The sequence below is a fragment of the Tympanuchus pallidicinctus genome, unplaced genomic scaffold, assembly GCF_026119805.1.
Source record: "Tympanuchus pallidicinctus isolate F22 unplaced genomic scaffold, pur_lepc_1.0 scaffold5, whole genome shotgun sequence".
Taxonomy (NCBI): Eukaryota; Metazoa; Chordata; class Aves; order Galliformes; family Phasianidae; genus Tympanuchus; species Tympanuchus pallidicinctus.
This window is the reverse complement of record NW_026294769.1, coordinates 58,782,658-58,807,403: the sequence shown is the minus strand read 5'-3', so window position 1 is coordinate 58,807,403 and position 24,746 is coordinate 58,782,658. Positions and strand designations below refer to the sequence as shown.

Below are 24,746 nucleotides of genomic sequence, written 5' to 3'. Positions count from 1 at the left end.
AGAACTCATCAAATATACTAGTTCAATTATAATTTTGTTATTGAACATTTGCTGCTTGAAGAGCATCTTTTCAGAGGAGTGTGTGTGTTTAAACAGATTCCTTGGCTTCTTTCAAAATGCTTTTTGAAATGTACTGACTTCTAGTTGCTATTCTGAATTCCTCAGATGCGTGTGCTAGTCTTTTTCTGTCTAAAGTAATGATATTATAGAGGTTGCTGTGGGATTTCTGCAGTCTTCTCCATACTGAAATTCAAGATTGCAAACTCTTAGATTCCAAATAGTTCACATAGGAGGGGATTATTTGCTCAGAGGGCAATGAGGCACTGTCACAGGCTGACCAAAGAAACTGTGGGTGTCCCATCCTTGGAGGTGTTCAAGGCCAGGCCAGCTGGGGCCCTGGGCAGACTGAATTGGGGGTGGCAGCCCTGCCTGCAGCAGGAGGTTGGCACTGGAGGAGCTTTAAGCTCCATTCAAACCCAAGCCATTTTACAATCACTTTTCTTTCTTTCTTTTTTTTTTTTTTTTAAGCAGTGGCCTAAATTATGAAATATTTCTGAATATATCACAGTTAAACTTAGTCCAAATGGGACAAAATAATCTGGTGGTCACATATACTGAATGCTCCTCAAGCATGACTTTGGTTTAGGAATTGGGTTCAAATCTGGCAACAAAACCTTTCATGCACTATTCTTGGAATTGCTTGACATCAGTGAAAAGTTGCTCAATTTGCTTTTAAGAATTTTAAAACATATTTTTATAAGAGCTAAACCAAGGAGTGGAGTAAACGGGATAGAGAGGGACAGATTTCTTTATTGTGATACTTGCAAGTTGTGTATTAGTTTGGAATAACAATAGCACAGTATGTCTTTGAGTAGTCAGGATATCAGCCCACATCCTTTCAATCCTAACCTGCTTCCTTGACTTCAAGAATATTTGTTTGTCTAGATTATGGCAAAAAGGCTACAGCATGAGTTAATTTATCTTACTCTTAAAAAGAAAAGATGAACATTTCACTAGATAAGAAACATGTAGAATCTTTCTGTGAAGCTATGCCATAAGAACAATCATTCTCTCAGTTTTTTTTGAGCTTCCAGTACTGGCTAAAAGTAGGAGTTGCAGAAGCATATGAAAATATTCAAATGGTGGTTAACGGATAGAGTTTTGTTTTCTGTGATTATATTGTTATTGTACTGTGTATAACTGTTACTTGATATACAGCTATTTTTCTAAATGTCAAGATGTGGCTAAGTAAATAACCTTAAAACTCCATCTCATGGTAACAACAGTGAGTGAGTTTCAGTGGAATAATACAGTTTGGAGAGGAGACAGAGCTGCTGTGCACACTGTGCATTTTTGTTGGGAAAGACCTACTTCTTTTTTTTCCCTTTTCCCCAGCTCCCTAACATAGCTCTCTTCCTCCTCATCCCCACAAAACAGGTCTTTTTTTTTTCTTTTAAAGTCACTTCAGAAAACATTAGTCCACTGATATTTCATAATGACTCCATTCAAATCTTATGTGTAATTTGTTCTGTGTTGAGATAAATTATGCTATTCATTGATAGTCTGATGGAGCTGTACTGCACTTGGGATGCTTACACAGAGCCAGAGTAGCTAGCAAGTGCTAGTAAAGTTTCCTTGCATGGTGTGTGCTGCAAATGAGAGTCCAGGTATGTATGTCAAAATGTAGTAGCCTTAACAGAAGCTGAATTTTTGGAGTTGCTGAGTTTAGTAGTTGTACGTAATGCTATCAGATTACTGCTCTCCCTTAAATTAATATAATTATTTCTTTTAAGAATAATATATTAAATGGATAATTACCCCATTTGAGGGGTATTAAAAATACAACATAAATTCAATCAAATTCTACATGCCATTCCCTCTGCCTTTAGTTAGTGCCTAATGACTATCAGTGTGTCTATCTTAGCATGTTTCAAAATTTTGTGGAATCTCCTGTTTCACTACATGCTATCTTCTTTCTTCCATCTTTGATACAGTTCTCTCTTTTTAACTACATTCCTCCTACTTTTCCTGGTCTCTTTCTACAGCTATGAGATAACTTTGAAGATATTATCCTCTACTTATTAGATACTGTAACGTTGGCATATTTGTACAGACTTCAACTAAGAACTGATGTCCAACCTGTTTGTATGCATAATTTGAATGCAAAAAAAACAATTTGAAGAGATGGTCAGTAACAATTGTATTGGTATCTGTCTTTGAAATAAGATTGTTGTCAGAACTAGAAGGTTTGTCAGAACTTGAAGGCTTTGAACTAGAAGATTTTATTATTCATTATGTGGTTCTCCATCAATAAGAGGGAAAAAAAGTGATGTGCCTGGGTGCTATACAGTTTAGAACGTGTGATGCTTCAGTTCACCTGCAGATGTTGCTCTACGGGAGAGAGGCAATATATGTGACTGGATGAGTGATGGGAATCTTAACTGTCATTGGAAAATTGAGAGCAGTTGTTGGCAGTTTTAAAGCATGTGGAGAACTGTGTAAAATAAAAATAAATATAATTTTTAAAAGTCCCAATGACATAATAACAGAAGCAAAATACCTGCAGCCCACTGGATGTATTTTAAGAATATTTGTAGAATATCATTATTTGTTACATTTGTGGATGATCTGTCCTTACGCATGAGAAAATAGCGCAGTTCTTTACTATCCTAAAAATACTTCCTCTGTTTGACTCTGGCTCTCGCTGGCTCTCTATTACAGTAATAATAATAGGAAATATCATAAGCTACTGTAGAACATGGAAAGATTCTCTGAAAGTATCAGCACTGAAGCTTGAAACCCACTAGCAACTTGTGTGTCCTTTTCTAAGTCATCCTACATTTTAATCTTCTCTAAATAGTATTTGCAACCAAAAGTGTGCAGTTTTTTTGGCTGTGGCAGGGTTGACAGGAACACTCTGTGCTCAAAATTCTCTTTTGAAATGTTTATTGAACTTACCATCATCTCTGTTGTGGAGCTTTTCAACGCAAAAAGTGCTGATGATTTGACTGAGTTATACGTAACGGCACATCTGCAACAAACTGTTACCATTTGCATTAGCACAATAGCTGGTTGAATAAGCGAGCACCAGCACAGAATATTAACAGATGTCTTTCTGCTTTCTGGCCCCACTTAAGCATAAGTGGAATAATTTTGTTTCCTTTTCCAATGGTCATGAAGATCTTACTTCAGAATGCTGTCTGATGTTAACAATTTATAAAAGAGGGGATCTTAACCCTACAGATCTACAACAGGGAGAATAAGGCTTTGCCAACCATTCAGTTATTTTATCAGAAATTAGCATCTCCATATGCTTTTGTGTTTCATAACTAACATTCAGGATTACTTTTCAAATCTGTAAGTAACCAGAAGTCATAAACAAAAATATGTAATACTTTCTATGGCTGTAAACCTAGGATAACTGAAAGACAGATCACAGAATCCCAGAACAGCTGAGGCTGGGAAGGCTCTCTGGCCCACCCCTGCTCCAGCAGGGACACCCAGAGCAGGGGGCCCAGGTCCATGGCCAGGAAGTTTCTGAGCAACCCCAAGGAGGAGATCCCACAGCCTCTGGGCAACCTGTGCCAGCGCTGCCTGGTGCTCAGAGGGAGCCCCTGTGCTCCAGCTGGTGCCCATTGCCTCCTGTCCTGGCACTACTGGGAAGAGCCTGGCTGTGTCCTCTTGGCACATTTCCTTCAGGTATTTACGGACGTTGGTGAGATTCCCCTGAGCCTCTTCTGCAGTATGATCAGTCCCAGCTCTCTCAGCCTCTCCTCCTGTTGTTGTAAGCTTAACTTGCAAGGCATTTAAATTAGCCTAAATAAATTAAATAAATGAATTAAATTGATGTATTCAATTAAATTTATTTAATCAAATTAATTAATTTATTTGATTTATTTAATTAAATTTGTTTTAATAAATAAATGATGCTCATGGTATACAATGAAGCTGCAAGTTTTTCAGCGTCAGTTTCTCTACAAGTGAATTGTACTGTAGGTTGGCATGGAAGAAGAGTTTGGTTCATATCCTGCAATATCACAGTACGGCCTGATGCAGGGAGCCGTGAAATAAGGTATGTAAATTTTAGAATGGGAGCACTGATATGGTCAGCTATAACTCTACTTTCTTCCTCTCCCTTTTGGTCTCAGATGAGACTAAGATCTGTATTATCTTTATTATTTGTGGTCTATCATGCCACAGACATTACAGGTTCAGTGCATGTCTTTTGCTTTTCCCTTGGTAAAACTAGGCTTCATGCATTTTCATTGTCATGTAAATTTTGCTGTCCCTTCTGTACAAAAGAATTCAGCCATGATCAGCTGTAAATAGCTGAAAAAAAGACTGAAAAATTATGAGCCAAAATGCTATAGCTGCATGATCTTAATGAGCATGGCAAGGTGAGCATCATGCAGCAGTAAAAAAGAAAATGAGCAGCAGAAATACAGTGCAGCATTCACCTCCAATTGTTTTACCAGAAAGTGTATTCCCCACTAAATTCTGTTTGCAGGCTCTTCTGCAGAAAATTACTCAGTGTGGCCGCTTACATACCAGGCCTCATGCATGAAATTCTGGGGGAAAGAAATGGTTTATTTTTGTCTCCCTCTTCTACCATTACTAACACATGAGTTTTGGGCCGCTGCTACAATAGTGGTTTGGTGGACTTTTGGTTGAGTCAGAGCAGCCACTTCTATATGTTCTTGCTACCAGCTGTCTGTCTCAGCCTGTGACGTTCTGCACCTGTGCTGTTGAGGATTTGTCGAATTTAGGGCCATTCCATTGCTTAAGACTTCTGGCCAGAATGAAGTGAACAAAATTGTTCTGTTTGCTCTGTTGTATGAAAGCTCAGTTGTGTCCCCAAGCAGAATTTTTGTACTTAAGGAGAAAATAAATCAGCTCTTCAAAAATGACCAGATTTTCATTGCCAGATGAAATTTTGGAGCAGAATCACTTACCAAAATAACATTTTGGAAAAAGGATGGGATTGGATCAGATAAATTTTACATTATGTAAATTATGGATAAAAATCAATCCCATCTATTACCATCTAGTAAAAGAAAAGAACTGCCTTCCCACTTAGAAACATACTGCATTTATTCAGTGTTAGTTTTAGCTTCTGTTCTTGGCCTGCTCACAGATCTGCAGTCCATTACAGTGGCGCCTGTTAGGGTAAATACAGTGAAAGTTGGGCCAGTTTTTCTATGATAAACGGTGTTTTCCAGTAATTCATACTAAATCATAAGAAAAAAAATCCCTCGTATTTGACACTTGGCATGGAAAGCCTTGTTTCACAAGGGTTTCACTTGTAGATTTATACAGATTTAAAAAAAAAAAAAATTAAAAATAGATCAACCTCATTTATTACAACAAAAATATTTAAAAGTAAGGCATTGTTTAAAGATCATGTGCTTGTATTTGTTAGCAAAGAATAATATAATGATGTGTTTCCTGAAGTGAGTAATCACTTTGTTGCTCATGTAGCACAGATGACTCTTAAACATTTCTTTGTGTTTCTTCTCTTGGATAGATCTGTGCAGAAAGCGGTCGCATTATTTTTAGTATCCTAAAAATATTCAATTTCCACGATGTTTTGCTTTGAAAAGCCAATTGTGTACCAACGAAACTTTAACTGTAGAAATAACCTTTATGGTAGGATGTTGATCTTAAACCCTAATGGTATTTTAGAATTTAATTTTCACAATTTAATTAATTACATGCAAATAACCACATAAGTGCATTCTTAAGGTTCACCATGGAGATAAGAGAATTCATCTGCCTTGTAATTCTTAACTTTCTCATACACCAAGAAGTTTTTTGAATAGAAAAACAAAATAATTGCACATTTTAAGAGGTAAGTTCCTAATAATATCCAAAAAACAAACAGATGTGTACATATGATAAATAAAGTTAAAAGAGAATATTCTCTACCTTTGTATGATTCTGAAAGAAAGAAAAAATTGTAAGACTTGCAGTTTCTAACTAATAACCCACATAACGGTGAAGATTTTAGTTATTTGCATAGACAGGCAAACCAAGGTGGAAAACATATTTTTTTTGTTACGAGCATTTCTTTTTGCTTGGATATTAGTATATGATCCTTTCCATTGAATTCAGGCCAGGGGAAAGTGCTATTATCTAAAGTTTATTTACACAGAAAGTAACAAGAACAGGAATCACATCAAAGCCAAACATGTATGCAACACTTAAATGAAAATAACTGGATGGTGTGAAGGAATCAGTTATTGTTTGGCTACGTGGAGGAAACTGGCAAGATGTTACATGTAATTAGAAAAATAGATTCCAGCAGATTTGAAAGGAGTCTCTTGAAGTCAGCAAGTGAGAATTCAAAATGTTCTCCACTCTCAATTAAAGAGAAGGAAAGTGGCGTAAAACAGATTGTCTCAGTAGAGAAAATGAACAGTTGAGTGGATATTTGTAACTAATGTAGTAATTATGTCACAACCTAAAATGATCCAGTTGTCACCCATTATTTATCTTATAGTACAGGTTAAATTAACACATGGAACAAATTGTGATGAAGGCAGTGGCAAAGAAATGGGTGTTTGCTAACATGATGAAGTAGTTAGCATTCAGTAGAGATCAACTCTACTTCAGTGTGTGAAGCTGATAATCACTTAGCTGAGGTTGGTTCAAATAAGTACTTCCTTCCCACACTCGAAGCAGTATTAACCCAGTCAAAGTATCCATTCAGATGTCTGATTTTAGATTCTTACATTTGAGTCTTGGGGCTTAGCACACGTGCATCCAAAATCAAAACTGTAAGAACTGCTGCTTGAAAAGCAGCTGCTAATTTGAAGTTGGTCATGTCTTAAAACTTACAGTTAATTTTTTATTTTTTTTTTAATCTTCTCTTGATCTGCAAAGGAATGTGCAGTCTTTAGGAGAATGACTTAGTTGTCGCAGGTTGGAAATGTGCATGGTGTTTTGGGAGAGCATTCAGACCTGTGCTATCTTTGTGGTTGGCCACCAGTTAAGCAAGGAATATGTCTGCACTGCTGTGCCAGCTGAACTCTGTGTCAGGATGGGCTCACTATTACTGGCAGCTTTAATATCTGCTGGTACCTTTGGCCCGCAGAGAACTGTTAGCATCAGGCATTTGGTTTCTAAGCCTAAAATAAATTTCATTTATGCAGTCTTTAAACTAACGCCATCACAAAATAATGAAGCGAAGATCCTTCACCTATCAGATGTTTACCCTAAAAGTCAATGAGAGTGTGATGATGTGGAACAGGAATCGCATATACATTGAAAGTTTCATATGGTTAATTAAACCCATAGACTCGCTCTGTACATAGTAAGGTTTTATTGGTATTAGAATAAAGAATTTCTTTTTGGAAAAAAAAAAAAAAAAAAAAAAAAAGACTGATAATTACTTCTCTCTGTGCTTCTAATCAACAGTCTTTGATGTACATCTGTTTTTTGCATACATCTGTGACTTCCAGTCAGGAAAAGCCTTTTATGGCAAGTGGCCTTTAAGCTACATGCTGAGTTTATTTCATATATTCCTTTTCTTTTTCTTAAGAAAGCATCCATGTTTTTTTTTTTTTCCCCAGCTTTATCAGTGAATATATACTTAAAAATATTTTATGCAGGAAAAACCCCTCTAGTTTGCAGTTTAGTTTAGAATGACTTAAAACTGTTGGAGGATATTAGAGTTGTCTTTCTTGCAGATGTATATCAGAATAAGTAGAGAACCTAATCTGTCCACTCCATATGTATTATTAGATACCACGGTATACTGCTTCTTATCATGTGATGCCAAGGCTGCATCCAGCTGCTGTGGATGTGAGGGGGGAGGACAGACCCTGTGGTGCTGAGAGCATCTGTGGCAGCAGGCTGTCCTCACAGCAGAGTAAGTTCTCCCCCCACAAGTCCATGTCTCTAATCTCTGGGAGAAAAAAAAGTATTTTGGTGGTGTTCTTCTTTAAATAGTGGCTATATATATGTAAATAGATATATTTAAACATTGCATATTTAAATTCTGGTGAAATTTGTACTCATTATTCAGCCTAAATTTGTGGAACAGCTCATGGATAAATTTATTGTCAAGGGCTGACTTCAGTTTAAGGTTGTTTTCAGAGTGAAGCTATGTCCAGTTTTGCATGTTTGCTCTATATCTGAATGCAGCACTGACCTTTTGTAGGCATTCCTGGCCATACAGCTGTGCTGGGGAGGGACCAGAAGTACTCTTGGGCAGGCCTGAAGCATGCAGAGAGATGATTTGAGCAGTCCTGCAGGCCCTATTTTGTACTTGTCTGAATTAGCACTTGGTAGTGAAGTTTGCATACAAAGCTGTGAGAGTGAATTATCATTGTCAGGAAGTGGCACTAAAGCTACAGCTGGGGCAAAAGTGTACTCAGCTGTTCCGGCTGTAGGTAGCAAAGGGATGTTCCACGCAGCCTCAGCAAAGCTGATTTCATTCTGGAAATATTGTCTATTCAGGCTTCTTATAACTCTATGTAGACATGAGTTCTAAAGGGAACTCAGTATTTAAAAGGGGGCTATATGAAAGAAGGGGACAGGCTCCTGCAGGGGCTGTTGTGATAGGACAAGAGGAAATGGTTTCAAACTGAAAGAGGAAAGATTTAGATTAGATGTAAGGAAGATGTTTTTTACAGTAAATCCCTGTTCAATGCAGGGGAATTGGACTCGATGGCCTTTAAGGGTCCCAACTCAAAGGATTCCATAAGCTTTTATGGAGAATAACAATTTCAGGTTCTGTGGCACTTCACTGAAAAGTCATGTTATTATCAATTCTGAGCTAAGATTCATTAGAAGCTCTAAGATGCCTACAGTTAAGTCCAGCCCACTGAGGGCTGTTCTGTTTTTGTCGTAACATCAGCAAATAACTTCATGCATACAGAATTCATTTCAAGGTAAAATTTTTCCATGCGAGGACTCGGCCTGTGGAAAGTTTCTGTAAAATCAATTGATCTCGTTTTAGCTTAATATGTGCACTTGTAGAAATGAAGCAAACAAAAGCATCACAGAAGTCCCAGGTGGAAATAACTACTGACTTTGTTCAAACTTGGGATGTTTATAGATCTATACAGTTTTCTTACCTTTATCACAATAAAATTAAACTAAAGGCTGGCAGAATGACGAGGAGAAAGTGGTGATGGCCTTAATGTGCTTCTGTAAGTGCTATTTGTTTCAGTCAATTGTATAACAATTTTTATTAAAGAAAGAATGTGAGTATAATGGTAAGCAGCGCTCTAGAAAATAATCCTTTCTTTGCTTTGTAATTGGTGAAATGCAATGTTATACAGGTTGATCGAACAAGAACAGACCTAGGAATGCATGCCTTCAGGAACTGCTTCTGTTAAAACTGTTTCTGAGAAGAAATCTTAACAGGAGTCCACTACAGCATTATGGGAAAATTTCAAATGCTTTTTTTTTTTCTTTGTTTTTTTGGCTGTGTAATTTCAGTAATAGTGAAAAAGCACAGAAAATTAATTGTATCCTGCAGAACTGTAAGACTCAGTCAGAGGAGAGTGTTTGAAATGTTGACTCTTTCTTTCACTGTGAAAATTTCCGAGCATATCAGATTGAATTTTCTGCATTTGGCTGATTTTATACTATATTGTCATTAAGCTCAAAGAAAAAAAGTGCCGTAAGGGGTGGGAAAGTTAGGTGGTCCTGTGGTCTGTGTATGTCTAGCTTTCAATAAAGCTTAAAAGAGATAATCTCAGTTTACCTCAGGTCCTTGGTGATTTGGTGACATTTCCTATTGTCCACAGCCAGCTCATGTTCAAGCCACAATTGCCAGTTGGTCAAAAAAGGTCATCTAACAGCACTTCTCAGCAAGGCAGGGACAGTTCAAAGAGGTTGCTGCTGTTGCTGTTTTTGTTGTGGTTGGTAGTGGGGGTGCAAAGTTTATCCTATGGCAAGAATTATGCAAACACTTGAACCATTCATTGCTCAAACACTCAAAAAAATCTAGGAGGGAAGTTGAGGAAAACTGGATTAGTAGTTTTAAATCCATGCTGAATGTTTCTAAAATTTTAATGGCCAGATTTGAGGTGGCTTCTGCGGGGACTGTGTGCCAAAAACACTGACTTGCTGGGAGCTGGGGGTACAGCAAAGCCCTAGGCTCATGGTGCTTAAAAGTTAAAAATAGGCATCATAGTACTTCTTCAGAAAACAGAATAAATCAGAATGCAAATATCCAGTGGCCATACACGTTCTTTCTTTTGTGTTCTGGGCCTGGTCTGGTTGGGCAACAGGAGAAGTCACTGTTTAGTACTGTAATCTCAATACATCTCCTTTAATGCCAAAGAAGTAGTACCATTTACATGTTCTGTTGAACACAGAGTAGCTATGTGAACACATGGTGCACCTATTTAACACCAGTTCTGTGATAGGAAAGGAACTGTGCTTTCCCTGGAGTGCTGAAAGTCAGTTTTTAGTCCAGCTTTTTCCATTGTTTTCTCCATGGCATGTTTGCAGCAAAAAATAAAGGCATCAGTGGCATCCTGGGAAAAGCTGTGCTGCCCTGTTTTGTCCCTCATGTTCCATGACCCTTCCAACAAAGTCAACAAAGGTGTTTCTGAAATTGTGACAATGGTTTGAGAATACTGGGCACAAACAAACGTTTTAGCAAGATGAAATGCCACGTTGGATATTATACTTGTCTATTTTTGATATTACATTTTTATATTTTTTGAGTGACTGCACTGTATTTTATTATCTGTGAAAAACTGATTTGTGACTATTGGGAAACAAATAACAAAATAGGCAAATAACAGAAATGTAAGATTCAGGTATAAAGGGCCCTTTTTTCAAACCTCTGGTAGTGAAGAATCCTTTAGCAGCTGTATGATACAGAAGTAACTCATAGGCTGTTGTGAGAAAGTGCCAGTGTTTAGGCTGGCAATAGGGCTGCCCTGATACATTTAGGGATAAAGCTGTGTACCTCAGTACATCTCTTAAATCCAGACTGACCATGACTGATATTAGTGACTCGGTCTGTAGCAATTAATTAAATGTGCTGGGGGGTGCTGTGTTGTAGAATCTCAGAATCGTAGGGGTTGGAAGGGGCCTCCAGAGATCAAGTCCAACCCCCCTGCCAAAGCAGGTTCCCTACACCAGGTAAGTCACCTGAGTCAACAGGCAAAGGTTGGCACACATCTGCGTTGCTCTGCTCGGAGCTCCCACACCAGGAACACAACTCTATGTGAGCAGTTCTTGGCCTATGCTGTCTCCTGAACCATCCCTTGTGAGGGGCAGGGGAGAGTGGCAACCAAGACAATTATTCCTTAACTGTTCCTGTTGCCTGTGCAGATAGAATATATTTACGTGTGTATGCATATTCTTAATATTATATAAATATTTTTTATTATTTTGAAATTTGCTTCATATTGGACTGCCAAGAAGAGAAAACAAAACCACAAACCTTCCAAAGGAAACATTTTGCTTGGCTCTGCTTGCAAAGCATCTGATCTGACACATCACTGACAGAGAGAATACTAGTGAGTCACCTCTGTGCCACTAATGTCCACATCATTTGGATTCAGAGATAAATCCACATTAGGTAAACATTTAAACTTCACTTGAGACCCACCTGTTTTCAAATTACTTTGAAAGGATGATCTGATTCAGCATTAAAACATCTGTACTATTCAGTTCTGGCAGTTTTCTATGATTTCCATGTCACCTTATGTTTTCGAGCTTTCCTCTTTCCACGCTGTGCTTCTTTTTGCTTTCCTCCTAAGTCTATTAAGTGTGAAATCCTAAGTTTTGTATTGTTTAATTAGTAGAATCAATTGTTCTTTCTCTAAGCAGAGTAAATGGTACTTCTTTAAAGAAAAATGAATATTCTTTCTCACTGCCATCTACCATACGTGTTGTAAAACTGCACTGTGGAGAATGCACTGCTTGTCAGCAAAACCACTCTTCTCAGTCAATTTGCCCTAAAGTTGAGGAGAAATCTACTAAACTCTTAGTAGCTTGTGGCATGTAAATTCTATTCTTTATGTAGCCCTAGTTTGCTAAACATTGTTCAACCCTTGTAAATGAATAAAGAACATTACATAATTAATGACTTTCCTGAGGAGTCCACTGTTATCATGCTATCAATTTGTTTTGCAAATCCACCTTTATAATGTCTGCTATTTCAGGACTAGAAATGGTGGTGTGCACTCCTGATAAAAATATTTTCATAACATCCTTTCTGTTGCTTTTCTGAGGCAAATATGTGTATGCAAGACTTCAAACTAAAGCAGAATTTCACCCAAAAATACAAGGCACTGGCTGCTGACAGTTGGCTCTTTCTGTCCCATGTCCTTAATCCATCTCCTTTTTTCCAGTGTCCATCCAAATCCCAGTGTCTTTCTCTGCCTGCTCAAAATGGCTGTTTTATGTTGGGTGATTCCCCCCAAATTATGTTGGTTCTGAAGCACACACCGAGCACAGATAATTTAAGCCTAAATTTAATAACATTAAAAATAATTGCACACTAAATTCTTATCTGGCATGAACTCCATAGCAGGTGACATTGGTAATGATGCCAATGATTTCTGGTTTGCTATGCTATTAAACCTCACTGTTTTATCTTCCAGTGTGGCCACTTGTCAGACTTGGTTGGTAGACTGCATGGTTTAGCCATACTTTAAGCTTGACTTAGTAGAATGGGGATTTTTTTTCTTTCAATGTGTATACACTTATAAAATTTCTTAGCCATTCATGTATTTCTCTGGCAGATTCTGTATCCACTATTTTTCATTCAACTGAAAGTACTAGCAGATAATTTGCCTTTGGAGGATCATTTCTGGGTTGAATCTTTCTATTATTTGAGTGGAGTTTTTTTGCAGTCACTGCTTTTGATCTGCACTGTAAATGAAGAGGAAATGATTAGGCATCCATGGATTTATACGACAGAAGCTTTTCTTCCATCATGTGAGACAGGGTTCTCCAGCATCTTACATCTTGTTTCTCTTAATGTGACTTGACTGGTACTAGTCATCCATCCTTTTGCTGCTGCCATTAGTTCATGCAGTGTCTACTATCCTGCAGTGTTCCAAATTGAGTCTCAAAACTTCTCTAGATTACCTGCAGAGTAGATGCTGCCACATACAGGATCTGAAGTAGAACTACATCTGGAGGGGAATGATTTACAACTATACAACATGAAAGGACAGAAGAAATGAAAGAAAAGATCAAATAATGCATTTATTGAAGTTTGTTTTTATCCCAGGACATCACTGTGCCTTTACAACTAGCAGTGGAAATTGTGCACGTGAAAATACTAGAAAGGGAAGAAGGCATACCTGCCCAATGCTGTTATTCAATAGTCATCGGTAGAAGAGAAAAAAAAAATTTAAATAAAAATGGAGTATTAAGCATTTTGATCTCTGTAAAATAATTAATATTTTTAATAAGAGAACACTGAAAAATTGTGAGGGAATTACAGTATGAAGTAAATATGCAGATAGCTGCTTCTTTTTCTTTTCTTTTAAAATTAAATCCTTGCTGCCCTCGTGTGGATGTATGCTGTTTTCTCTATCTGCTGAAACTGAAAACGGGCAGGTCTCACTAGAAGAGCTGTACATACAACAGTATTTATACTGCAAATGAAGGATAAATTGGCCATTGAACTGGGCCAGTGGTGTTAAGCATTGTGGCTGGGATTCTCTGTTGTCAGGCATGCCCTGAGTGTTAAGAATCCACCCTCAAGATTCTCTATGTGGAAAGCTGCCTTTGCAGCTGACAGGAGTTGATGAAGGCTCCCTCTGAACCAAATGATGTGCATCCTGAATGGACCAGGAGGAGGGTCCATCCAGAAGGAATCTGCAATGTTTTCAAATTCCTTTGAGCTCAGGGCCTGAGACAAACCAAGGAACTGAGTAGCAGAGCAGAATGCAGCTGCTGTAGGAGCAGTGATGATAATGTGATAAAAAGCAGTAACAACAAAGAATTACCCACATAATACCAATTATTTATAGCTCTTTGGTGTATGGACAATTGCTGCGTATATTAGCATAAATAATTTTTTTCAGGAATGGATGTTGGAATTGCAGAATTACCTGTATGTTTATGTACCTTTATCTATATGTCATTATACTGCTAGAAATTGTAGCATAATATTAGCTAACAATTAACTGACCATCCTCCTACCATGAGCATGTAATCCAAACAGAAGTTTCATGGATAACACTGTAAAGAGACTGATGACTGTGATAATGTATTTAGTATAAAATGATGACTTATTTATTGGTAATTCATAAAGCAAATAGCAAAACTGAATTGTATAGTATTGTAATAAAGGGTGGCTTAGCTTTGCCAGTTTTGCTTCTGGGTAGAACTTGAGATACAGAGTGAAAGATAGGCTTATAAAGGGTTTCAATTGCTAAATAACCGAACACCAAATCTAGGTGTGTTTTGTCTCTTTCCTAAGCCCTATACATATTTCAGTGTCCACACCCAACTGTACAGATTCTGTACATTTCTACAAATCATGCTCCAAGCTGTCTCAGATAGTGAAAGTTGAAGAGCCCTTTGTTAGGTATGAGGGCTGCTCTGACATTTTCTTATGTTGACCCACAGCGTCAAGGATGGATGTTGGTGGTACAGCAGCAGAGGTTGAACCTTCCTGCCAATATCCTGTTACATGTTGCTGTGCGACAGATGGCAGCAGAGGGGCACTCTGGCAAAATGCCGTCTCACACAGAAGTGTGGATGAAGCAAAGGTGTGTCACTGAATTTCTTCATGCAGAAAAAAAAATTGCACTCATTGACATCTGTTGATCTTACTGAATGTTTCCGGAGACCAAACAGTGGATGTAAGCACAGTGAGGTGGGGTGTACAGACTGTTCTGAGTGCGGCATGCAGGCTCTTGTTGGCTGCTGTAAAAAGTGCACAGCTATGACTGTGTTGAAAAACAGTGTTTTGTAGCTGAGAATATGCTCTATCAAATAGCATTATTGACGTCTTTGTTTTGGTTTCCATGGAAATAAATAGGAGGCATTACTTTTGGAGCAACCTACATAGTTTGAGATTAAAATATACTCTTAAGCTGGAAAAGGAAAAGTTAGCGAGTTAGTTAGCATGCAAGAGAAAAGCCAGTTGAGGAATACAGTAATTTGAACAGCCTGTGTTCTGATATCCTGCTCTTCAATTGAATTACTTGTACTTCTCCCATTGCTATTAACACTAAGGACTTTCAAGGATACGTTGTCTGCAATAAAAAAATGAAGATTGTAGATCAGACCTGATGTGGAGGCCTATAACTTGGAGAGAAGAAATGAGGCCTGTGGCTATCTGCCAGCTAACAGGCGGGTAGATATCACTGCAGATGACCCAGTGTCACGGGAAGAGCATTGCTGGCTGCAGCCCCAGGGCTCTTGCTGCTAAGGATCAGGCTGTGGGGATGGGACATTCTCTGTGAGATACCGTTACCCTGTGTCTGCGCAGTGATGCTGTGACCTGCTGTTGGAGGAGAGCTGGAGGCAGGCTGGGAAGAAACGCTGGGCTGAATAAGAGGCTGTGTCAGAGCCTGGTGTGAGGCTCCAGAGCCTCCAAGCATGTGCACAGGGGGACTGTTGAGTTTTCCCTTTCTAGCAGGCCTATTTTTATGCAGACTGGGCCATGTAGGTTTCAGCGGTTTGTAGAGGCAGCTTCATCACTTGTACCACAGGGGTGGCTTGCTCTTCTGGAGGCTCTCTGCAGTCACTGGGATGGCTGCTGCAGGGCATCTGAAACACAAGAATGTGTTTGTTGCACAGTGCCTTGTCAAATCATTTGAATCTACTACAGTTTAAGGATGCTGTAATGGGAGCATGCTAGCAATATGGTTTGGTACTTGTTTGTTACACAAATTACTTTGTAAGGCTTAGAGATGCACACCAAGTGGGTTGTATGTCCTTTTACCTACGCATGTCAGAGTTTTTAGAGGACAAAGAATAGAATTTGTTACTCTCTGAAACATACAGTGAACATTTTACTTCAGTGGAGGAGGCCACAGGGAAAATTAGATGTGCTGATTGGAAATTGTATTTCCTTTGCTGACTGGTGCGGTGAAACTTCGCAATGAAGATCACTAAGCAAGCTGGGTAGCAAAACTCCAGTAAAGTTCTAATTGATTCCAATGGTCTTTTGACTAGTAGCACTGTCACTTGTTTCAGATCGTCTAATACTTCCTTAATAAGTATTTCCAAGATTCAGGTTAAATAATTAGAATATATTTAAAGTTCAAGAAAGAATGCAGTGTTCAACTATATATCAACTATATATTTTGATGCTCCACAATATACCAACTAGTAGAATCACATAATAAAAATTTGGTATGGAAATGTGTATAATCAAAACCATCTTGTTGTAATGCCGCTCTGTGTCAAGTATTCCTTCTCCCTGACCTCATTAGGTGTACCTAGTCATTAGATACAGTGTTACTAAAGAGTTTAAACTTAAAAGCGGCTTTGATTAATGATTGGTTGGACTGAAGTTTAACTGTGTAGGATTAACTAGATTTAAAAATGGCAAAATGCCATAGTAGCATTAATGCCAGACTTTAACAAGAAGCAGAAGTAAACTCCAAGGACCCTTATGATTTTCATATGGACTAAACTCATGTTCTCATTAACTTAATGTCCTGTCCTGTTTTCAAAGCTAATGTTCTAATAATTCCTAGAGAATAGTAGCTTAGGCAGCACATTGCAAATATGTAATCCTTGTATGTTTAATGAATCATACATCTTGATAATTTTAATATTAGTTAATTCAGCCATGTGCTGTCATTGTAGCTGAAAAGTACATTTTCACATTTCTGTGTTGTCTGCCATTTGAATTTTATTTTAATGTCTTCTTCTTTTAGTTTTCCTGAAAGTTTACAGTTGGCATCTCTACAGCCTAATATCCTTATTTTTTTCTCCACTGATCACAAATTTCTTTATATCACACTGCTGAGAAAACGCAAGCAGTCTCACTTAAAGCGCTATTCAGTCATCTTAAATCCTACTAAAGTATATAGGATTTAAATATAATGTAATAAAATAAAGTTAACATAATGCTGAATTGGGTCCATTCTGTCTAGCATTTTTTCCAGTCCGTGGGATCTTTGCTGAACTAATCAGAATTCATTGATTTACTATTGGAGCTGAACAGGAGAAAAACATTCTCATTTCAGGAATCTGAGAATCCTTTTGGCTGCATTGATCCCGATTTCATCATTTGGGTTATTTTTCAGTGAGCTTCTAGTCACAAGAAGTGCGTAATGAAACTTGTGTTTCAGCGCAGTAACGCATTGTGAGAATTAGGCAGTGTGTGTTAATAATTAATAATAGCAGTTCTTTACAGAGGCAGCACTCTTTCTGCCAAAGCACCCAGCCAAATACTTGGGCTGCAGTGCCTAATTTCTCATTGAAATCCGGGATATATTAGACTTGACTTAAATAGGATTACTCACTCAAGCAAATTTACGCAAGTGTATGAGGCATGTATCCAGCTTGTAGTGAGTTAGGAGTCTACCTACTTGTTTGGCTCTGGGCCCTAGGCACTTGCATAACGTTGCTTGCATGAATTATCCCATTAAACCAAGACCCACATAAATACTGTTACTCAAACCAGCAAAACAGTGTTGTGGACAAGTGCTGACAGTCCAGGATCTTGCTTCCTCTTTATACCATATCAAAAGGTTCTGTTTTTACTAATGATCAGATTGTATTAACTAAACTTTATATCTGCAGTCCCCGTTGGTAATTCCTGTGCCACTGAGGTTTTTGGTTGCATTCTAATACTACCTTTGTATTTTTTGCTTCATTGACTCAGTGATATTTTTTCTCTCTTTTTTTTAGGAAGAAGGGCAACAAAAACAAAGGAGAAGAAAAAGAAGAAAAAGAATTTGATGGAGAGGGCTCAGAAGCAGCACAGCATCTTTTTAGCTACAGACAAAACAAGCCAGTAAAGACTTGATTTACTTTTTTTAATATATTTTTGCAAAGTGCACAAAAGCTGCTATATGCTCCTGCCCATGGATGCACTACAATTCAGCTGCTTTAACAGTATTGGTGGCAAATAACTTGTGAAAAGAAGCCCACAAGCTTGTTTGTTTTATTTATATATTTTTTATTTTATTTTTTCCTCTTATTTTGACCTGAAGACTTCAAGGTCAGGAGCACACTGAGTTGAATCAGTGGAAGTGGTGCTGAAGTGTGTCAAAGATTTTGTACTGAGTGTTTGGTCACTGTGTTGACACTGAGTGGAAGCAGGAAAGAAACCTATGTATCACCATTAGGCGGACTTGTGCATATTTAAATAAAAAAAAAGAAGTCTTGGAGGTGTAGGTACTATTGCATTTATGGCCTTTGTCTCCTATATTTGTACATTTCAAGAGTAAATGGATATAACTCACATACTTAGCATTAATATGCGTTGTTCTCAACACCTACTGCATTGAAACTGTTGTATGAGTATAATAAAACTGCTTTATGACAATATGCCACAAGAATCACTGCTTAGAGTTACGAATGTGCAGCAGACTTTATGTGTACATATTACTCTGTCTACGTATAAATGAGCATATTTACTGTACATCTATGCATTTTTATGTATAATACTATATACATGTTTAAAGTTATGTCTGTTGGTTCTAGTAATACACTTTAAAGTAATCCAGTAAATGTTTACTTTTGACTATGTTTTAAGGATCTTTTCATGTTTCTCAATAGTTACAAACTGGATTTTTTTTCTTGTTTGTAAAGCACATTCAGATGCTAGACTACCTTGTACTGATGCTCATAGTGGAGTGTCAGCTCTGAAGTATACTTGCCAGACTGGTATAATGCAATTCTTTTCTGCTCTTCTTTACTCCTATCTCAGCCCTAGTGTATTTTGTCTCAGAAAAAGTAGGGTAACTTTTAAAGATGAGGCATGATGATAGATGTTTTGAGTGTCAGGAAAGAAATTTTACAGAAAGTTCTTGGTATCTAAGATTGTATATGTAGTTTTTCAAATGTAATGCACAATGTTTTATTTCTCTTAGTCCTGATCCAGTGAGATACAGCAACTGAATACTTGAATAAGGAGAAACAAAAGAAAAAGCAGTGTGTAATCAGTCATTCAGCAGTATAGCGAGCACCAGTCAGTTTCCCAGTATTGCCAGTGAACTGTCAAAGTTTAGCAAATTTAAACCCCATCTGGGCTGGGGGAAGGTGTCTTTTTACATAGCTAAAATGGCTCAGGATGTGTAATTTGGTATTCTTGCATTATGGGGCTTTTATTCAAGGAGAGTTTTGAATATCTTCTTGGAAAATCCCACAACTAAAATGCCTGCCACTTATGCTGTCACTTACAGAAGTTATAGTTCTAGGACTAAAGCTTGCATCACTATCTGCTCAAACAAGGGTGTTTTTTTAAAAATTATTTATACTTAAATTTTGACAGGTCTGGCTAAGAAGTTAATTCTAACAAAAGGATAAATCTAAATCTAGGACTCTGTGAATGTTTCTAGCCTCTGTTTCTGTACTCACTTCTGAGCTAGGATAATACTGGCTCCACTGCTACAGTCTCCACCAAAAGCCCTCTCTGCATACTGCCACAGTGGACAGCTTGAGGAGTCCACCTCCCCCAGGCATGGGTATTTGGCTTTATTAACACAAAAATGATTATCTGGAGCCCATCTTCCAAGGGTAGACACTTAGCTTAGTATCTGAATGGTTTTTCTCCTCTCTTGTCCTTCTGAAGTAGTTTTTAAGTGGGGTCTCTGCAATCACTTGCAGAGAACTGGGGACCAGAGAGAAAGAAAGCTGCTTAAATGTTCTCTCACTGTGATTCTAGTTGATAAAGCTTCTGTACGACCTGGTTTAAATTGTACTTGTGTTACCAGGCACATGGAGTCCTGATGCTCTCGAACAAAGGAAAAGGAAAAACAGACCCCAGAGCCCCACAAATATATTTTTGAGATCTATTTTAGAAAAATCCCACAAATCTTAGTTTTAGTTTTATGGTTTATATGCTTCATAAGTAAACTAGGAAATAAAGCATCTATAAGTACAAATATATTCATAATTAGCTAGAATAAGCGTTGACTAAAAAAGAAGAAAAGTGCACTATTTAGACACATATGAACATTACATGAAACTGCTTGTGGACTTCCACTTAATCTTAAGGTTTTCTCCCTTCATTTAGAATATGACCGTATTTACCTAGAACATAACAATGATAAGGACAGTAAGATTTTTCTGACCTGGGCTGCTATTTCAGACTTTAAATGCTCATTTTAAAATAATAGGAAAAAAAAAAAAAAAAAAAAAAAAAAAAGGCAATATAAGCCGTAGCTGCCTGTTTGCTTACTGGTTATCAAATTTGGCTGTAAGTGCAGTGAATACCGTCGTACCATCCTTCTAGTAGTGGTTACAGATGTTGTATTAGGCATGTCATAGAAAGAATGCTACAAAATACAATAAAATGTCACAAGCTTCTGACTAAAACATCTCTGGTCCTTTTTAATTCAAGGAATGTATTCCTTTGGAATAGCATGCACACAGATGAATTGGAGAAGGGCTGTAGATCCAGATTTTTTCCCACTGTACTGGAAAATTTGAGGATTGTGCAAACATTTATTATTTTGTTGATACTTACAACACGTTTGGAAAGGATACAGGCACTGTGCATTAGCTACACACTGATTTCCTTCTTCCTAGTCATCTTCATATTGAGATTTTCTTGAGAATACAGACGCTAGAAACTCAACCCTAAGTAACAAGTGCCCTCATACGTAGCTTCTGCTTTGTCCTAAACAACTGTTTCAATTCCCTTTTGCACAGTAGATCCTGTCAAAATATTTATAACATTCTGAGTTTCATGAGGTCATACTTCTCCTGAAGTTGGAAAGGACCTCAAGAGACCACTTAGCCCCAATCCCCACTTATAACAGGGCTAAGGTATGTCTAAAGTGGAGAATTTTGTAACCTCTTTAGTCCCTGGTGCAGTATTTGACCACTTTCACAAGGAATTTTTTTTTTCTTTTCCAGTAAGAATTTTATCATTGCAATTTTTATCTGTTCCCACTTGACTTTCTACTGAGAAGAGTTAGGTTAAGTCTCCTCTATACACTCTGTTCAGGCAACTGAAGACTACAGCTAGATTTCCCTCTAACTCCTTTCCAGATTAAATACTCACACATACAGTTTTTTTCTTTTTTGAAGCTGTCACTACCTTTTGAATCTGGACAATTTCTTTAAAATACTGGCAGGAATTGGAGCAAGGAGTTTCTGTCTTCATACTTAGGGTTTTGTGCCCAAAGGTTAACCATTAGCTACTGGAAATTTGCTTAAAACTAAGGAAGATTCAAATTAGTCAAATAAAGAACTTTCCATGCTATGTGCATTGGTTTAAAAAAATGCTGTATTACAATTATGTGCAAAAAAACCTTTTTCGTAAGCATATATTCTTTAATATTGTATTCACCTTTCTCAGAAGAGACAATTTTACAGCCTCTCTCTCCTTTCAGGACCTCTGTATCTTTAGCACGCCCAGCCTTCTTCTGGCCTCCTAGTTATGTGTCTGCTTAAATGAAACAACTAAAAATCTACAAAAACACAGGTGCAAGGTTAAAGTAATTATTTTGTGGCTGACTGGTTTTTAATACATCTCAGCTGTTCCTGCTAGTGAGAGATTATTGCTACATTTCTCTTATTACTGGGGGAAAAAAAAGAAAAATTGTGCTTGACATTATGGTAATGCAAACTTTCCATGCTACAAATGCCAGTATTAGAAAATTGTTCTCTGACACTGAATGCTTAACATAAAGATGTCAATGAAAATTTAAAAAACAAACAAAAAAAAGATAAATGCTAGATTGAGAGCTTCTAAATTAAGAAGACTTTTGCAAACAAAGACCAAAATCAACTTTTCTTTCCTTCTTCTATTGTTCTATAGTGTTGAAATACAATACAGAACAAAACTGACTGGGTATGACCTGCACAAGTGCCATACTTTTTTAAATGGATGAGGCTAGTAATGAGTAATAATGCTACCACTTAACTGGAGGTAAAACAGCCTTTTCAATTCAAAAAGCATATCTCCTTCCCTCTGCCAACAAGATGTACTTGTCTCTTGACACTAGTTCACTTCCACTTGTGATGGTGTCATCCAGCATGAATTTCAGTACACTGATGTTATTTTGGACAGACACCAGTAAGAACAAACTGTACCCTTCTGAACATGTAACCTACAAACAACTATCAGCTTTTCGTTTAGCTCTTTACTGAAAACACTGAACTTGGCATCGTTTCTTTCATGAAATCCTCTGTCCACGAGACAGGAAACAATATTAAATTTAGGAAGTGTTAGAGCAACCTGACCTACATGATGCCTTTAGCTTACTATGTAAGCTTACTTTTCAAGGCTCCAACAGATTTTTAAAATTATTTTCATTTTGTATGCAAGCTAGAACAATTCATGTCTAATGAACTCCAGTAAAGCTGGATCCTTACTTAAACTGGCAAGCAGTATCTCTGTGTTTATGTCTGCAGAGAAATTGCTGCTCTGTCTCCCTGTTTTCTAGTTCAGTGAGGCTCATGTATTCTTGTTCACTTTAATTGAGCAATGCAAGCAAACAAGCAAACAAACAAAAAAATCCCTAACTAATAGCTTATAGATTACAAATGAATAAACAGTGATTTGTTTTTCGCCAGTCACTTCTCAAAATAGAAATTAACCTCGAGAGATAAGTGATTACCCAAATAGTGGCACTTGAGTACATGTCTTGGCTTGCAAATATTGTGGTTTTCTGACTGAACTTTAAGAGGGCTTTATAGGAATCGCAGAATCATTAAGGTTGGAGAAAACATCTAAGATCATCTAGTCCAACCATCAACCAATCACCACCATGCCAACTAAATCATGTCCCTGACACCTATCCTTTTCTTGAAAAGCTTCCCACCACCCATACAGAGCAGCCTGTTACAACACATTACAGCTCCTTCTGAGAAGAAATGTTTCCTAACATCCTGCCCGAACCTCCCCTGGTGCAACTTAAGGCCATTACCTTTCATCCTATCACTGTTACCTGGGAGAAGACACCGACCCTCACCTCGCCACAACCTCCTTTCTGGTAGTTGTAGAGAGCGATAAGGTCTCCCCGAGCCTCTTCTCCACACTGAATAATTCCAGTTCCCTCAGCCAATCCCCCATAGGAATTGTGCTCCAGACCACTCATTTTGTTACCCTTCTCTGGACACACTCCAGTGCCTCAATGTCTTGTAGTGATGGGCCCAAAACTGGACACAGCATTCAAGGTGCATCCACAGTGGAACTGATTACAGAGGGACATGAGGTGGTGGGGTTGAATATCTCGAGTGAAAGAAGTAAGACAAAAAGTAGGATTGCTACCCTGGAGAACCAACTTCAACCTCTTCCAGGGCCTTCTTGGAGATACCTCACGGGCTGGTGTGCTAGAAGGTAAGGGGGCCTGTGAGAACTGGGCAGCATTTAAACAGCACTTCTTCCAAGCTCAGAATCACTGCATCCCTAAGAGTAGGAAATTTGGGAAGGGAGACAGGACACCTGTGTGGATGAGCAAGGAGCTTATGGATAAGATCAAAGAGAGAGTTTATGAAATGTAGAAAAAGGGCCTGTCCTCTTGAGAGGAGTATAGTAGTGTTGTCAGGACCTGCAGGGATGTGACGAGGAAGGCTAAAGCCCATGGGCCTTGATGGGATGCATCCATGTGTGCTGAGGTAGCTGACAGAGGTGACTGCTGAATGCTTTCTATCATCTTTGACAGGTCTTGGAGAACAGGAGAGGTGCCTGAAGACTGGCGGATAGCCAATGTCACTCCAGTCTTCAAAAAAGGCAAGAAGCAGGATCTGGGAAACTACATGCCAGTCAACCTCACTTTTGACTATGTAAAGGTGATGGAACCGCTTATTTTGGATTCCATCTCCAAGCAATTGGTAGAGAAGAAGGCTACCAGGAGTAGTCAGCAGAGATTCACCAAAGGGAAATTGTGCTTGACCAACTTCATAAAAGGAAGAGGGAATGGCTGTTTACAACACTGGATAGTGATAGGACAAGGGAGAATGGTTTTAAACTGAGACACTGAGGTTTAGGTTAGATATTAGGAGGAAGTTTTTCACACAGAGGATGGTGACACACTGGAACAGGTTGCTCAAGGAGGTTGTGGATCCCTAGAGGCATTCAAGGCCAGGCTGGATGTTGTTCTGGGCAGCCTGGTCTGTTGGTTGGTGACCCTATAAATAGCAGGGGGTTGAAAACAAATGATCACTGTGGTCATTTTCAACCCAGGCCTTTTTATGATTCCATGATCTTATGATGGCACCATTGGCTCAGTAGATGGGGGGAGAGCAGTGGATGACTGCTACCTTGACTTCAGCAAAGCTTTTAATACTGTCTCCCATGACATTCTGATAATGAAGCTGAGAAAGTGTGGGATAGATGAGTGGACAGTGAGATGGGTTGAGAACTGGCTGACTGGTTGAGCTTAGAGGGAGGTGATTGGTGGTGCAGAGTCTTACTGGATACCTGTGACTAGCAGTGCTCCAAGGAGTCAGTACTGGTTCTGGTCTTGTTCAATATCTTCATCAACAACCTTGATGAGGGGATAGTGTCCACCCTCAGCAAGTGTGCCAACAACAAAAAGCTGAGAGGAGTGGCTGAAAGACCTGAAAGCTGTGCTGCCATTCAGCAAGACCCGGACAGGCTGGAGAACTAGGCAGTAAGAAACCAGATGAGGTTTAACAAAAGCAAGTGTATAGTCTTGCATCTGAGA

The 24,746-nt window shown here is 38.3% G+C and overlaps 1 protein-coding gene across 2 annotated transcripts in view; it reads left to right on the top strand.

Annotated features, from left to right (window-relative positions):
* Positions 1-20,442, top strand: part of RSPO2 (R-spondin 2) — a 96,948-nt gene extending 76,506 nt beyond the window's left edge. For both annotated transcript variants that reach the window (XM_052704430.1, XM_052704429.1), the window contains exon 5: positions 17,809-20,442. In XM_052704430.1, the coding sequence (XP_052560390.1) occupies positions 17,809-17,918 (110 nt within the window). In that variant the 3' untranslated portion in view covers positions 17,919-20,442. The remainder of the gene's footprint in view (positions 1-17,808) is intronic.
* The last annotated feature ends 4,304 nt before the right edge of the window (positions 20,443-24,746 follow it).